At 43.9% G+C, this 17155-nt stretch overlaps 1 protein-coding gene across 2 annotated transcripts in view; it reads left to right on the top strand.

Moving 5' to 3' along the window:
• The window catches only part of LOC138259619 (potassium channel subfamily K member 16-like), a 157397-nt gene that overhangs the window by 128678 nt on the left and 11564 nt on the right, over positions 1-17155 (top strand). The window contains exon 5 of one of the 2 annotated variants that reach the window (XM_069207467.1): positions 881-1005. The exons of the other annotated variant lie outside the window; for it this stretch is intronic. Coding sequence (XP_069063568.1) covers positions 881-927 — 47 coding nt within the window. The 3' untranslated portion in view covers positions 928-1005. Of the gene's footprint in view, positions 1-880; positions 1006-17155 lie in introns of those variants that run through there. 2 annotated transcript variants of the gene reach the window in all.

Below are 17155 nucleotides of genomic sequence, written 5' to 3'. Positions count from 1 at the left end.
CCCCTAACACCTGCCCATACCTAGGCGTTAAATAATGGCACCAAGCAAGCTTAGTGCCATTATTTAAGGTCTCCATCCCCCCGTGCTTGATTTTAGCACGGGGGATAAATATTGCGCTAAGGCCATATCGTCCTTTTTTGTCTGGGAACGCTTACCCCGCATCTCATAGACGCAAGGTAGGTTTCCACGTCCCAAAAAATGACTTTAACTCCATTACTTTGGCGCTAGATGTGTCTAGCGCCAAAGTATAAATATGAAGTTAGGCTTGCGCTAAATTAGCTTAAAAAAATGACGCTAATTCAGCGCAAACCAAGTATAAATATGCCCCTTAGTTTCTTACATTGTGTGGTTGGTCCCTGACCTCAAGGGAAAATGGACAAGATCCATATTTGTTTTATTATCTATTTGCATGCAATGCAGTCATGACTTAGTAGTGATAATGAGAAGGTTCAGGTTAGCGATCAACGCCCTACTACAACTACACGGTTAATCTCCTCTTGTTTGGGTAGGTCTATATAGCATAAAGTTTGGGATCATAAGGATACTAGTCAAAAAGGCCATAAAATTAACTATTCGTATATAGTACCTGCGATTGTAATTTGAAGTCACAATGAGATCGCCATTTTCGGCCTATGCCATATATTATAAGATGCTATTAAATGTTTCCTTCCTTCTGATGCACTAGGTTACAAAAATGAGATGGCACTAACCGGCTGCATATGTAACATATCATTTTATGCATAATATGATAAACGCTTAACCTAATGAATTTTCAAAAACTTGCTTAAATTATGCTTCGCTCGTGTGGAACACGTGATTGTTCACGCTTCTATTTTACTCGGTTCACTTACAGTTATTCCTTTCCATTCGTCTTCTCCAGTATACCAAAAGTACTATTGTCCAATGTCACAAATGAATCTCAATTAAGAACAAGATTATGATTATGTGGATGCCCAGAAGAAGCAAAAGTGAAATCTCAGCCAACATGTTGACATCTGGTATTCAGAAAAGGCACGTGGCATTTAATATTTGGCTGAATGAGAACACTTTGAATGGATAAAAAAATGTGAATGGTGATATATAATGAATTAATTTGAATCAAAAAGACCAAGTTTAACTCTCATCATTATAGAAAAATGTACTGAGACTCTAATTGTGGTGCACCTACCGAGTTTGTGCTCTCCTGTACAACATCCTCCCTCCTGCACCTTCTTCCTACACCATAATTTACACTTTCTATTATGCTATCTCTAATCCGCCCATAAAAGTAACGTTCTATTCACCTCTGGCCTTTAATAACGTTGACATTCCCTCTTGGAAATTAAGAATATCTTCTCTATGTAAATGGTCTATTTGATGCTCTGGATGTGGCATATCGCACAATTAGCAACATAGAAGCCGGACAAACAGACTGATGTTAGTTGTAGTCAATGCTTAGGGTACCAAAAAAGTAGAGTGAAAAGTATAGATGTGAAAAACTACGAGTAAAATACACAAAAAAGTAATAAAGAAGTTGTGGAACAAACACATACATTAATGAAGGGATTAGGGAGAAGGTTCGGTTTAGGTTTAGAGAAGAGGTCAGGGTTAGAGAAGAGTATGCTACTTAGGATGAGGTAAGGAAAAGTCGTTAGTGGTAAGTTTAGGTTATCTCTTCTTTGCTTTCATAAGCCAAGAATTAACAAACATTTCACAAGTCCATGAGAACATGAAAACAATACCTATTCGTTTAGAGATAAATCATAGCTGGAAGCCAGCAGTGTCAGTTCTATTATACTGTTGTCTCCACAGTGGTCAGTTGCTAAGTTATTTCAGGCTTATTTATATAACAAGCATTTTGGCATCAGTATGACCCTGCAAGGCTGTAAGTTGTATTTCCACTGTCATAGGCTTCACTCATCGTTGAAATTAAATGGGATGTGATATGTCATCAGCACTGCCACTGAGGATGCCAGTTTTAAATTCGTAAATGTCAATTGTGAGAAAGAAGGGTCAAGTATCACTCAAGGTAGGCCTGGCATCAGGGCTGGCTGTCGGGAGGTGAGACTGGTTCAGCCGGACCTCGCGCTGACTTTGGTGGGGGTTGTCATAGTTGAACTCTCGCCCCTTAGCAAGACTGCTGGTTTAGGGGTGACAGAACTTCTGTTTGTAGGTGACTGAGTCACTCCTACAACAAGTGACAACTGTAGGCCCAACCCTCCCGGCTCACAAGAAGTACCTCGCCAAAACTCAGAGAGGAAAGGGGAATTCTGGCAGCCTTACGCATAGACTCTAGATGTGACTTCTCAGGGGAGTCGGTGTGGAACGGAAGTTACCCTTTTCTCTCATTAGCAATAAGCCTCAGACACACACAAGCAATGAAGGAAATGCAGGAGAGTTTTCAAAATCTCCAATGAAAAGACTGCAATCTATGGAAAAATGCATGAATTGCAATGATTAGAATAATGAGCAATAATAAAAGCAAAATTGTGAAGATAAAGAGTTGTGAATGTGAGTACCCCCACCATATTGCAATAAACATAAGATATGCAATTCCTAACCAAGAATGCCTAATCTCTACCCTAATGAGAGCTAGGTGTGAGAAACCCTAATCTGTCAGTACCATGTCCATGAGAAGCAACCCCCAGCCCTCATTACCTTGGAATGAGGTCTCTAGGTCACACTCTGTAGAGTCACAAAGGCTGAGTTCTCCAGCAAGGTGACGTGCAGCATAGATGGAATCTGGAAGCAACCCTTCCAATGAACTTGCACATGTAAGGTGTATTTATACGGTTTATGTAGCATCCATAATGCAGGTATGTACCTAAACAACTGATAATGTGGCAGACCTGTGTCGGCAATTACATAAACAATTCCAAACAAGTGCGCATTATGTTCCTGTCAAACGTAAGTGAGAAAGGAACATGATGTCAATACTTACGTACATCACTGATAATGATGCCTTCTCAGAAACACACTGATAATCAAAAACAAAACATTTCTTATAAAATGTAGGCAGCTGAGAAGTGCTAAAAGAAATAATGAAATAAATGGAACAAAACAGAGCATGCTAAGTGGATAAAAGGTTACTAGGTAAAAAGGGCAACAGGTCTGCATGCCAATGGCTAAACTAACTCCTGTGCCCTCGGGGGGACTAAAATGAATTCACCACAGGGGTGTTGTGTTAATAAATAACTTTTGGTTTAAAAACACTTGAACTTCCTTGTGCGTCCAGCAGTTGTCAGACAACAAAAATGTCAGCATAACTGTGGTGATTGATGTCCCTACTGATGAGATATTTCAGTTTTGTCTAGTGGCGATTTTGGCTCATCAGAAAGTAGCACAGAGGGTTAATGTGTCTGATGTGAAGAAAGTGTGCCATGTAGATCACAGAACTGATTGTGAGTGAACTATGAGTGGCACTACAAAAAATGAAATGTTTGTCAGAGAGGGGCTATTGGGAGATGCAGTGCACTGGTGGTGAGTGGTTGTGAGGTGATTCATGGATAAGGAGGTAATGGGGGCGTAAAAAAAGACTGTAAAACCAGGCGCAACCAGCTCTAAAGCCAGCCATGCATGGAATTGTCTTTTCCAGAGTTCTTGAATGACTGAGCTCATCCTGCTGCATTCCAATGAGCTGTTTTTGCAACCCTTGCTTCTCTTCTCTACTCAACCCCTTGCTTTGCCTAATACATTACTTCACTTCCCCACAGTGCCATTGGAGAGGGCAGCATGAATTCCATCTCATAATGCGTCCCCTTTTAGCAGGCAGCAAAACTAGATTCGTGAACCTCATCGCTATCTTGGACCGCTTAGGTCTAGGATATAATGCCAATAAGGAGCTGTCTACAGTTCCTAAGTGAGATTTCCAAGCACTTTGAGAGAGTCTGTGGTGCACCTAAGTCCAAAAAGGACAATGTGAGGAAAGTCCATATCAAATCTGCTGGTGAGCGGTGGCACCTGGGGCAGCCCATAAAACACTGGGGTAAATCAGACTGAGTTTATGAGGGGTGAGCTATGCTGTGTGAAGTATATTAAACTTAATGAACTTAAAATGGGCATTTCAGGATTCTTTTCAAATGCACTCCAAATCTTTCTGTCAGTCCTTTCCATTGTATGTCCGTGCAGAGTCTGTCTCCTGTTATGGTGAAGCAGATGTAGTGACACTCCAGTGTGCTCTTGCACTGCCTTGTAGAGCCATGCAATGAATTTACAACTGTGGCCTATAGTATAGTATAGTATAGTATGCATAAAGGAATTAGTTTTTGGTTCAGTCGTGTTGCTGGCCTATAGTATAGTATAGTATGCATCAAGGAATGAGTTTTTGGTTCAGTCGTGTTCATGGCCTATTGTTTCCGGAATGTTTGCAGTATCTCCCATCCAAGAGGAATTGACCCCCCTGTCGGGAGGCCATGCAGTGGTGTTGCTGCTGCCATCCACGCACACTGCCAGCCAAACACCAGTCCATGCACACAACCAACCAAGCACCAACCACGCACACTGCCAGCCAAGCATCATCCACGCACACCGCCAGCCAAGCTCCATCCACGCACACCTCCAGTCAAGTGCCATACACTCACCCTGCCAGCCAAGCGCCATCCAGGCACACCACCAGCCAAGCACCAGTCCATGCATACCCCTATCCAAGCATCATCCATGCACACTGCTAACCAAGCGCCATCCACTCACACCGCCAGCCAGGCGCCAGTTCATGCACACTGCCAACCAACCTCCAGTCCACACACACTGCCAGGCAAGCACTAGTCCACACACACCGTGAGCAAAGCGCAAGTTCACACACACTGCCAGCAAAATGCCAGAACACTCACAGCCAAACGTCAGTACAAGCAGACTGTCAGCTGAACTCCAGTTCACGTACACAGACAATATTCCATGTATGAAGTGGTTTTGTGTGCCCTTGGGGGCGGATGAGCCTAAAAACATCACTGATCTACCCCAAAGGGGGGAAAAAACAGCCAAAATGTACATCCAAAAAAAGGGGAGCGACCCTTGCCTATGGGGCCGCTCTCTGACATGCACTTAAACATATCCCTGGTGTCTAGTGGGCTTTCAGATCAGGTGTAAATACCACCACCTGCTCCCCGGCAGGGGCAGAAAGACTAGGCCCATTTTTTGTGGGGTGGGGGGCAATGGCATGCCCATTCTGGACATCCCCCATCCATACACAAAGAACAAATTAGTCCCTGGTGCTTAGTGGGCTTTCTGTTGCCCATATCTGCCCCGAAGGGAGGCAGAAAGACTGTGCTCATTTTCTTGGGGGGTGGGGCATTGCCAAGCTCATTCTGAGCAGCTCCCACCCCTACTCTGGCTAAACAAATACTCCCTGGTGCCTAGTGGGGTTTCTGTCCCCCAAAGGGGGGTGGAGCATAAAGACTGTGTTAATGTTTTGGGAGGGGAGGGTGCATTGCAAGCCCATTCGGGGCAGTGCTACCCTACTCAGGCTAAAAAACAATCTCCCTGGTCTAGTGGGCTTTCTGACCCTCGGGGGGCAAAAAGACTGATTTGGCCCTTAACATTGGGAGAGAGCAAAAGCCCTTGCCCAAGGGACCGCTCCCCCCTCTCAGGTGTTTAGTGCGCGGATCCCTGCTGGGGGGTCACCCTCCTGCAGTGATCCCCAAGCAGGGATCCACTAGGGAAGGGTACAGTTGGAAAGGGGATATTCTCCCCTTTTCTGATACCTCTCCCTTCTTTCTCGGTGCTCGGGGGCTGAGATAGTGCCCTGAGCACTGAGGCAGAGAAAGTGAAATGAGTCAATCAGCTCATTTTACTTTCATTTTCTTTGAAATTACGTCAGTGCGTTGTGTGCACTTCTTGTCATTTCAGTGAAAACTAAAAGCAGCCTCTGGAGCTGGGAAAGCTCTTTCCCAGCTCCTGAGTCTGTTTTTAGAAAAACCAAATCCCTCTGCTGTAAACAGCAGAGGGATTTGGTGGTAGTGTGATGAGGATGGAACGGTTCCATCCTCAGCACACAAGCGCCAGTGATGAGGACGGAACCGTTCCATCCTCAGCACCAAAGGGGTTGAACTTGAGCTCATCCCATGGTAGTTATAGCACAGAGCTGACAGTGTTACGTTAAGAAAATGTATAAAGCATTTAGAAGTACCAAAACAGTTTAAAAGTCAAAAACAAAACACAATAACAATCTCAATCCAAATGTATAATAATAATTTTTAATTTAAAAATAAAAGAAACTGGAGATATACATTTTTAAATTTGAAATAAAAAGAGCGTGAAAACTCGCAAAGTGCCTACTGTGGGCAATTGGTTGTGCTAGTCCGTAAAAAGGGTAAAGTTTAAGGCTGACCATGATGGAGCTTTAGTCTGATACACAGGTCGGATTTTTCCTGATCAGAAAGATACCCTCACACTTGGAATATTTCAGAGAAGTAAGAGTCTTCAGCAGGACTGGGCTGCAGGTTGGATTCAAAGACAAGCATATTGATGGTGGGTTGATGAAGGATGAGATCTTGGTGAAGCCATTGACGAAGGCAGGAAAACATCATAGCAGAAAAAACTCAGAGTTCCTGCCCAGGAAGTTGTCGATGCCGATCAGATGCTGCTTGGCGTCAAGCCCAGTGAGGCTTTCTACCTGTAAACTTAGGGCCTGATTTAAAGTTTGGCAGACGGTTTACTCCATCACAACCTTGTGCTGCACTCCACTAGTGAAATTTAAATTACAGGTTTTGAGCACACCATAGACTAGGGACATCCAGTTAAGAATATAGCCAATTTTACATGTTTTGGGGATGAGGGCACATGCACTGTGGTCAGTTTAGCAGATTCCTGTTGCACAGATTCAAACAACCAACAGCATCAGTCCAGAAATACGGAGACCATGCAAAAAGAGATAGCCATAACATCATGTGTGAGGTAGTTAGCAGCGCATTGGGAGAAGTATAGCTGTGCAGCTCAACATAACTGCTTAATATGTTGTTAATGTTACTTTGGAAAAATGTCTTTCAACAAAAGTTTTTTGGGGACATTTGTGTAACATGTTTTTGTGGTCCAAGAAAATAGCTGTACTTTAACAATGCGTTTTTAAGGGAATTTCCATACTCCTTTAAAATACTTTCTGCTGAGGGAAAGTGGGCTATGTATTTTGAGTGTGTCATTTGAACTTCCAGGGCTCCCGGGGGTTCTGTTCCTGGATTCCACTTGGCATTGCCCTTAGCCATGAACATCAAGGTCTAGATACAAGGGGTGACTGCAGGCCACCTGCTCTACCCTATCAGTATCCCAGACCCTGCCGGCTGTATAATAATTGCCTATATTTGTGATGAGGCAGTGATAGGCAGCTCATGAGCTAATGAATACTTAAGACGACAATAACTGGTAAATTTCACTAGTTTTTAGTTTTAAGAGAACAGCGATAACTTCACTTTGAATAGTTTTGATGGATTTTTTATAATATTGCTAAGTTAGTCATGTTAGTGCTAAACTATAATTCCCTATAATTTGTATTATATTTAAGTGAATTGTGTGTATTTTTGTGATAGAGTATCTGCAGTTGCCAGCACTATTGCTCTCAGTGACTGCAGCATAGGACCTTTGGCTGTGCTGTGCAGGCTTGGGCCTCAGGCCCAACTGTGCCCACTTCACGTGTCACTTGAGACAAGAATACTTGTTCTTTCGCCCTGTCCATTCTGGTCTAGTTTCAGGACCTACTTGTGTGTGCTCAGTCAGTTCAGGTGGTGCAGTACCTGTGCCCTGTTCCCTGGACTTCACCTATTGTTTCTATCAGAAAAGGTTGCATTGCTGATGCCGGTAACGTACAGCTTCTGTGTTTGTGAGATACTCTTCTCCTCCTGCTGTTGTCACTACACTTTACAAAGTTGAGAGATTTTGAAAACATTTTTGTAGAGCTATGGGGCAGTGGGTTTCCCAACTTCGAACCCCACTAAACCTGTTTATGTTTCAAATCCAATTTTTATTCGATCCCATACAGAGCTTCAAATGGGCAGATTTTGTCCGACTCTGAGTTCTTGCACTTCGTTTTGTAAGTAACAGTAGCAGGTACCTTTTGAGTACCTGTTCTGATCCCACCTCGATATTGTTGAGAATCCTAAGTAGAGATATGCTTTCTTAACCACACAGCCTTACAAGCTTTGCACACAAGACATGCCACCTTTTTTATATTAAAGTCAAGTCTACTAAGGTTGTCACCTTTGTCACTGCTGGTTAAGGAATGGCCCAGCTTACCAAATCTTTTCACCCATCAGTTCGATTAGGCTGTGAATAAACAAAAAAAAACAGGAATTAGAGCATGATTGTCGGAGTTACATTCTCTGTGATGTGGGCAGCTTATAATTACCACCAGCTGAATCTCCATCTGCCCTTTTAAGACGATATTTGCAAAACACATAACGAGGCTTAGGGGAAGGAGTTAACTATAGGAGGGGTAGGACTTGAGATCATAAGGCATGCGGATTTTCACACCGCACAGGTCATTGTTAGAACATAGGCCAGCCCTGATCGCCAGTATACGTTGTCTCTGCTTTTGGCAGAGAGACCGTCTTTTCTATCCCCCAGAGGCCATGAGGTTCAGAAATTGATTTTGTACCCATCTCACAATAGTGCTGGATTTTCGGAGGTCCCAATGTTTTGATGAAAAACTTTAATTCTTGAATCTTGCATTAAATGCAGTTATTTTTCCAAACAAAGGGCCATCTGTACCAAATTTGTTTTGCATTCACAAATGGCCAGATTCCCAGAATCGGGCTATTTGCGAACGCAAAAATATATTTTCAAATGTACAAAGACTAAATTGCGGTTCGGTAACCTGTTACAGAATCGCAAATTAGGATTGCGATTTGGTATTTGGAAGGGGTGTGTTTAGGGCGCCCCTTCCTAATAATGATTCAGATTGATACGTGCAATTGTTTTGCGCCCGAAATGAAGTCGCAAAACGTTCTCATTTTACCACCAACTTGAAGGTGGTAAGCCATTTGCAAAAAGGGAAGGGGTCCCATCCACAGAAAGGGGTGCCTGTGGGACCCCTTCTCCTTTAATAATGTAAAAACACGTTTTTTTTTACTCTTATAAAAGAAAAAATACATCTTTTCATTTTTTTGATGCATTCTGTTTTTCCTGTAAGGAGATCGGGCTGCATAAAAAATGCCTTATTTAAAGGCAATCACAGCCATGTTGGTCACCACCCGTGTGATGTTTGCAATTCCCAGTGGGACGCAAACTGAGACCTACCTCATTAATATTCATGAGATAGGTCTATTTGCGTCCCACTGGGAATCCCAGAAAGTATAAAACACACTTTTGTAGATTAGTGTTTTCAATTACCAGATAACGATTCACAAAAACTGCAATTTGGTAATCACAAACACTGAGCTTCGTTCATCTGCCCTTTAGTACCTTGCCTATATTTCTCTTATCCAGTAGACCAGAAATGTTTGTCCATATGTTGCAAATGTGCAGTCCTTATGTGATATGACTCCGACATGGTTTGAGCACCATGACACAAGCTATCAGATAGCAAGGCATATCTGGAGGTATACACCTCATGCTGAAAAGTCTTTGCAAGGAGCCGGACACTAATGTTAGCTTGTGAGTCTACAGAAGCATTTTAAAGCAGGGAAGATATTCTATGAAAACTGGTGGGTCTGTTGCTAAGGCAGATGTCTTTGGTTTACCTGTCCAAAGGATGATCCCTTTTATGGCACACCTCTAATCCAAACACTGACATGATAGTTAATTACCATGGTGATTAAGGCATTGAGATTAGACCTCTTCTATCACCACTGATCATCCTTAATTGCTGCTGAACACACATCTGTTGCCTGCCCATTGAAAACAGGTCACATACAAGCATCAATAAGTATTGTAAACAGTGCTCGCCCCTCCGCCTGAGAAGTAAGCTTTGGATCTGGCACCAGCAAACACCCTTCAAGAATTAATCCCAAAGTCGATGACTTGCTTGAGCAAATATTTACTGCAGATTATTGGACCCGTCCATTAGTGATTTTCAGGTGAGTAATTGGCTTTTATGCAATATTTTAACAATAGATATTTTCTCTTTTTCTGAACGAACACTCGCACACAAGAGTGCGTCTTATGCTCACAAACTGATGGGCACTACTCATAGTGTAAGTTTCCAATAACCCACACCATCGTTGTATTGGATAACAGATATTGCTCCCAAAGCATTTAGCGCCTGATGTATACAGCTTTTTTGTTCTCGTGAACGTCCCAATTCGCAGAATTGGGCCATTTGCGACTGCAAAAAAGCCTTTTTTATGTACAAACCCTATTTTGCAATTCAGTAACCTATTACCGAATCACAAACAGGGTTTGTGATCCGGTAGTAGTCAGCGGCGTGGTAAGGGCATCCCTTCCTAATAGCGATTCACACTGGTATGTTAGAATGCTTTGCGACTGAAATACGGTTGCAAAACATTCGCAGTTTACCACAAACTTCAAGTTGCTGGTAACCCCTTTGCAAAAGGGAAAGGGTCATCAAGTGACCCCTTCTTCTTTGTAAATGTGGACGCAAAAATTTTTTACGAGCAGGCAGTGGTCCCACAGGCCATTGCCTATTCTTAAAAAATGCAAAGAAAAATTGTCAGCTTTCTTTTTGAGATGCATCCAATCTTTCTTTCAAGGAAAATGGACTGCACTTAAATAAAAAATGCTTTACTTAAAAAGCAAACACAGACATGGTGGTCTGCAGTCCCCAGCAGGCCACCATAGCTGTGTTTTTAGCAATTCTCAATGGGTCGCAAATTACAACCTACCTCCTGAATATCAATGAGGTAGGGCAATTGCAACCCACTGGGAATCACAAACCCTGTAAAACACACTGTTGCTGATAGCTGTTTGCGATTTCCTAATAGTGAATCGTAAAAATTTGCTATAAGGAAATCGCAAATGGAAGTCTCTGTACATCTGACCTCTTGTCCCTTTTTCTCATCTGTTACAACATTGATTGCTATTAGTTTATTGCAATAGCTAGTGTTTATATAAATTACTACACCACATTTTTCTCATTATACATTTCACTCAGAACAGACCAACATCCATTGCATGTTCAGGCAAGCGACTTCCCTTTTGGCTTGAATAGGAGTTGCAGGTTTGTACTTCATGAGCCTTTTGTTGTGTGACTATCTTAGTCATATTGCTTCAATTAAAGAAGCCACAGACGCTTTGTGTGTAGGTGCCATTCTTGACATTGTCAATGTTATTATTGTGGTCATCAATTTTCCTGTGTTCAGATCAATCTCTTAAAATGCATTGTAGTGAAAATGGCTAGCCCACCAGGCTCCTTCTATTGTACACAGGCCGCCGTAAATAAGCATGCACTGGAGGCCGGCGCCGGCTAATGCAGCGATCTCTGCATCTCAAATTTGATCTCTTTGGGCTCCTGGAAATGGAGAAGGCAGGTGTGGTGAAGCAAGGATATATATCAACAAGCATATTTAAGCCAATACATCTCGCCTGTGCAAGAGCTATTGGCTTTACCAGTATGTTTTAGCCATGTTGTACACAAGCGTGGCTGCTGTTCAGCTTGGCTAAAAGTTAGAGGGGTAAAGGCAAGTGGTGTGGAGTAGGGTGTCACAAAGTAGAGTAGAGTGGAGTGTTATGGAGTGGCGTGGAGTGACGAAGCGTAGAGATGAGTGATGTAGAGGAGTGAACTGAAGTGTCATGGAGTGATGTAAAGTGTTTTGCAATGGCATTGAGGGAGTACAGTGTTGTGGAATGGAAGAGAGCAGAGTGGAATAGAGTGTCTTAGCGTGGAGTGGCATAGTGTCTCATGGGGATGTGGAGTAGAGTGGAATGGCATAGAGGGTGTTGCTTTGAGTGGAGAACAGTGTTGTAGAGTAGAGTGGCATACAGCAGAGTAGATTGTCATAGAGTGGAGTAGTGTAAGCTAGTGGAATGGCAAGAAGTGAAGTAGAGTGTTGTAGAGCAGAATGGCATATAGCAGAGAGGCGTATCATAGAGTGTCATAGAGTGCAGTGACGTAGAGTGTCATAGGGTGCAGTGGCCCAGAGAAGATTTGTGCAGAGTAGATTGCAGTTGTGTAGAGTGTAGTGGCATATAGTGCAGTGGTGCAGAATAGATTAGAATGGCAGGGAGTGGTGTAGACAGTAGTGGCATAGATTGTAATGTCATGGAGGGCTTCGGGGTAGAGTGCAGTAGAGACGCATATATTTTAGTGGGCCATAGTAGAGTACAGTGACCTTCTGTGCAGTAATGGAGAGTGCAGTCTTGCAGAGTGTGGTAGAGTGCATTGATGTAGAGTAGAGTGCCACAGACTGCAGAGTAGAAAAGACTGGCATTGAGTGCAGTGACATAGAGACTAGTATAGCGTGAGGTGGCATAGAGTGCAGTGGTGTGGAGTATAATTGCACAGAGTGCAGAGGTGCAGAGTAGTTTGCATAGAGTGCAGTAGCGCAGAGTGCATTGGTTTTGAGTAAAGTGGTGATGAGTTCATTGGTGTACAGTGCTGTGGTGTAGAATATAGTGGCGCAGAGTGCAGTGGTGTGGAGTGGCACAAAGTTGAGTAGAGTGGCTTAGGGAGCAGTGGCATAGAGTACATTGTTCCAGAGTAGAGTGAAGTGACGAATAATGATGTGGTGCAGGGTAGAGTGGAATTGTGCAGGGTACAGTGCAGTGGCACAGAGTAGTGAAGTAGAGGCCATTGGTGTAGACTGAATTGACATAGAGTGCAGTGTTGCAGAGTACAGTGGCCTAGAGACGAGTCGAGTGGCCTAGACTGAAATTGTGTAGAGTGCAGAGGTGAAGAGTGCAGTGGTGCATAATAGAGTGGGGTAGAGTGCACTAGTATATAGTAGATTGGTACATGGCAGAGTAGAGAGGCATAGAGTGAAGTGGCGTGGAGTGCTGTTGTGCACAGTAGACTAGAGTGATTTAGAGTGTAGTGGTGTAGAGTGCATTGACATAGAGTGCACTAGTGTAGGGTGCACTGGTGTAGAGTGGCATAGTGGCATAGTATAAAGTGGGCAGCGGCTCAGAGTATAGTGATGCAGAGAGAGTGACGTAGAGTTCTGTGGCAGAGAGTGCACTGTTGCAGAATAGAGTGTTGGAGAGTGCAGGGGTGTACAGTGGAGTGGCATAGAGTGCATTAGTTTAGAGTGCAGTGGAGTAGAGTCGGGCATAGTAAAGTGATATAAAGTGCAATGGTGTAGAGTAGAGTAGCACAGACTGCAGTGGAGTAAAAGTTGTGTGTTGTAGAGTAATACAGACAGACTGCAGTGGTGGGGAGTAGTTGGCATAGAGTTCAGTTGTGTAGAAAACATTGGTTTTGAGTGAAGTGGTTTAGAGTGCATTGTCATAGAGTGCCGTGGTGCAGAGTAGAGTGCACTGGTGTAAAATGCAGTGATGCAGGGTAGAGTAGTGCAGAGTGAAGTGTCTGTTAGACTTGACATGCTGAGGTAATGTTTCCCCAAATGTTTTGCTTTTTTCTACACTGTTTTGCTAATTCTCTTTATGTGGCTGAAGGGCCCAGGGAGCTTTCCCACTGTAAATAAAGTGTGAAAGCGCATGTACCTTCCTACCTGTGCCAGGAAAGTGGCGCTGACTAGAATGTACACATATGCACACTGGTGTGCCTCTATGTACTTGGCCTGTCACAGTAGGACTGAATGGGCACACTTGCACCCATGTGGTGTCCTTTAACTTGTGTACAGCCTGCCGTTGCAGGCGTGTGCATGTGCCAGGGCACATGTGCCCATGTAGTGAAAGAATACCCATGCGTGTTTTCACTACACATGAGAGCTGCTCTGCCCATAGGTTAACATGGGGATAGGTTACAATTGATCCTGTATGGCAACATTGAATTGCAGTGAGCAGCCTCATGGTGTTTACTATCATTAGATTCACAAGGACAGACACCTTCCTATGGTGAAGGTGGTTTTGTCAGTAATGCCCTAGAAGTGCCACTTTTAAGAAGTGTTTGAAAAAATGAGGCAACCCCAGTAACCCTAGGACCCGGGTATGTACATATAGCAAAATGTTTCAAGGCCCCCAGGGGGAAGTGCAGCCCTTAACTTCTACAGCAAGAATTTATTTCCCTATCAACAAAGTTGATCTAATACATGTTTCCTTTGTTCCAATCAAATTTCTTCAGCAAAACAATCATTAATCAGTCTATTCAGGTGCTCTTACAAAAACAGCACAGTGAACGTGAATAACGTGACAGATTAGTCCCAAGTAATATATACAATATGTACAAAATTGTGGTTAACAATTTAAGCAATCTTCAAAAAGGACCCCTTCAGTCCAGGTGCCCTGAAGTCACCTAACTCATCGTACATTAACCGAACATGATTTGTGTCAACGTTTCGACCCCACAAAAAGAACCAATCATTAAAGGGTCATCATCAGGACAAAAGTCATATTTTCAGTTAGCACCCTGAAAACACGAGCTGTTGTGACTTTAATATGACTTTCTTTCCACTATATCCTACTTACAGTAAATGAAGGACCTACACCTTCTACTGTTGTCATCTGGAGAGTGGTGCCCTTGTAAGTACTTGCATCAATGGCTGGACTTCACCGGACTGGAGCGGTGCGAGTGCTGAAGCAAATATACTAACTGGAGAACGGATTTTCTTGGTGTGTGTCCCTTCAAAATATTGCCCACATTTCAAGGAGTGTGGCCCTTCATCATGGGGCCACGACACACATAAGCAGCTGGTTTGTTGTGAGCTGATTCACCGCTGCATGACTCCGTATGGCCCGCCTTTGTCGAGTGCGTCGCATTTCTCTCGTGCAACTCCCAACTCCATGCTCATTGTTTGCGGTGTCCGTGTCATAGTTGATGACCCTCAGAGGTGTGGGCATTTCAGGAGCAGTGGCATATCCTAACTCTTGTGGAATCGCTGAACTTGCATCTTTTGTGTGTGTAGCCAGATTGTCAGGTGCGACTCAAGTCATCGCGCACCAGATGTTGTGCTTCATTCCACGGAAGCACTGAATTGGAATCCTTCATGTGCGTGCTCAAGGATTGTCTGTGTGATTCAGATCATCGTGCACCAGACGTTGTGCCTCATTCCAAGGAGGTACGACATTGAGCACTTTGTGTTGGCGAACAGGATTGTTGGGTGTGTCTCAAGTCATCATGCAGCAGATGTTGTGCCTCATTCCAGGGAGGAATGACATTGAGCACATTGTGTTTGCGTTTGCAAGTGTCTGGTGCGACCTAAGTCACCGCACACCATCCATTGTACCTCATTTCAGGGAGGTATGGCATTGAGCATTTTGTGTTTGTGATCAGAATCATCTGGTGCAACTCCAGTCATTGCATACCCGAACTACCACCTCCATCCAGAGAGGTGCAGATTGGTATTTCTTCGTGTGCAACCAGGACCGTCTTGGGCTTCTCAAGTTATCACACCCTAGACGTTGTGACTCCTCCCAGGGAGGTGCAGGATTTGGTAACTATTGTGTATTAGAGTGCCTTGCTCGCCAGGGCACTACTATGCCAAGTGTGTGTCCACCAACGACCCTCCCCCTTGCTTTTCAGAGCTGGGCCCGTGCAGGAAGGCAGGGTGTAGAGACCTCTCATTGAACTTACTGAGTGGTGGCCAAACCCCTATTTGTTGACTATTGTCTGCTCCTCTGGTATCTCTTCCTTTCCCGTCCATATTTTCCCCAAGTGCCTGAACAAGTGTGACTCTGGCTATGTGCGGCCTAGCACCCGGAGTAAGGCTGATCGCATCTTCAGCTAGTGGGGGTGAGGTAGTAGGGCCAGTAGGAGAGTGGAGGAAGGGATTAGGGTCCAAGGGGGGTCTGCGAGTGCAATGACAGCTAACCTGCCACATATAAGTGCTATGTATTAGGGTTCTGGGAGCGAGTGTATGCAAGTGTGTAATCTACGAGCCACCTGATATCCATGGCACAGCCTGGCAGTGGAGAGTGAGTGTGTGGGAGCGACTGCGGGTGATTGTTACACTGTACAGTGGTGTTGCCAGGCATGTTAATTCTTGCTAGAGGACTTACCTGGTTGACATTAGATTTTACCTGTGCAGTCCAGGCCGTGGAGCTAATTTAAAGTGCTCTATTGCTCTTTATGTAGCTATTGCTGCTATTGTTGTGAACGGGGGTGCTCCCTAGGACTGTGTATAATTGAATTGGGGTAATCGCTAGGGTGGGTTTGGTGCTGGCAACGTTTGGCACCTCATGTGGTTGCTGGAAGGGAATGTATTATTTTTCTCATGTGTGCATAATACAAATGTCATTTTAACACAGCTGGGCCTAGTACTGCTAGTGTTTCAAATGGTATTTCCTGCCCATAGTTACATGCTATTCATGCTGTGTTAATTAATGTGTGTGTTGAATAGAAAAATGTATTTACATACATTTTGTGTGAAGTCTCTTTCGTGACGCTCAGCGTAATTGTTGTGTGGTATTGATGTGCCATTGCTTTACACATTACCCATGTGATAAGCCTGACTGCTGTGTGCCAAGCTACCCAAGGGTGAGCACAGGTTATACAGTGAGTGTAATCACCCACCCCTTATAGGAGTGGTGAGTCTTGACTGGCTAGGGCTTATCCTCAACCAACCAGAATGCGCCGCCTCAAACGTTTGGCAGAGAGTGGAGTGGCATAGACGGGAGTGGCATAGTAGGGAGTGGCATAGAGTGCAGTGGCATAGAGTAGATTGTTTCAGAGTAGAGTACAGTGGCATCGAGTGCAGAGTAGTTTAGAGTGGCTTAGAGTAGATTGGCATAGAGTGGACTGGCATAGAACGGAGTGGTACAGAGTAGAATGCCTTGGCGTAGAGTGCAGTTGCATAGAATGCAGTTTTGAAAAGTAGAGTGGCATAAAGTGCATTGACGTAGAGTAGAGTGGTGTAGAAAGGCGTAGAGTGGAGTGGCGTTGAGTGGAGTGGAGCAGAGTAGAGTGCAGTGATGCAGTGTTGAGCGGCATGGAGTTGAGTGGCATAATGTGGAGTGATACAAAGTAAAGTGGAGTGACGCAGAGTGGAATATGTATGATGTGGTACCACACTTTCATTACAGACAACACATTTTCAATTGAAATCACATTACATTTGCACAGACATACAGTTTTACTGATAAAAGTACACTGCACAAAAGATAATGTGTGGAAATGTTATCACCTAGTGTATTGATTTGCTTTGATAATTTGAAGATACCTGTCCCACCACACTTGAGA

This window comes from Pleurodeles waltl, chromosome 9 (genome assembly GCF_031143425.1).
Source record: "Pleurodeles waltl isolate 20211129_DDA chromosome 9, aPleWal1.hap1.20221129, whole genome shotgun sequence".
Lineage (NCBI taxonomy): Eukaryota > Metazoa > Chordata > Amphibia > Caudata > Salamandridae > Pleurodeles > Pleurodeles waltl.
The sequence above is the reverse complement of the archived record's forward strand: the minus strand, read 5'-3'. Positions and strand labels throughout refer to the sequence as shown.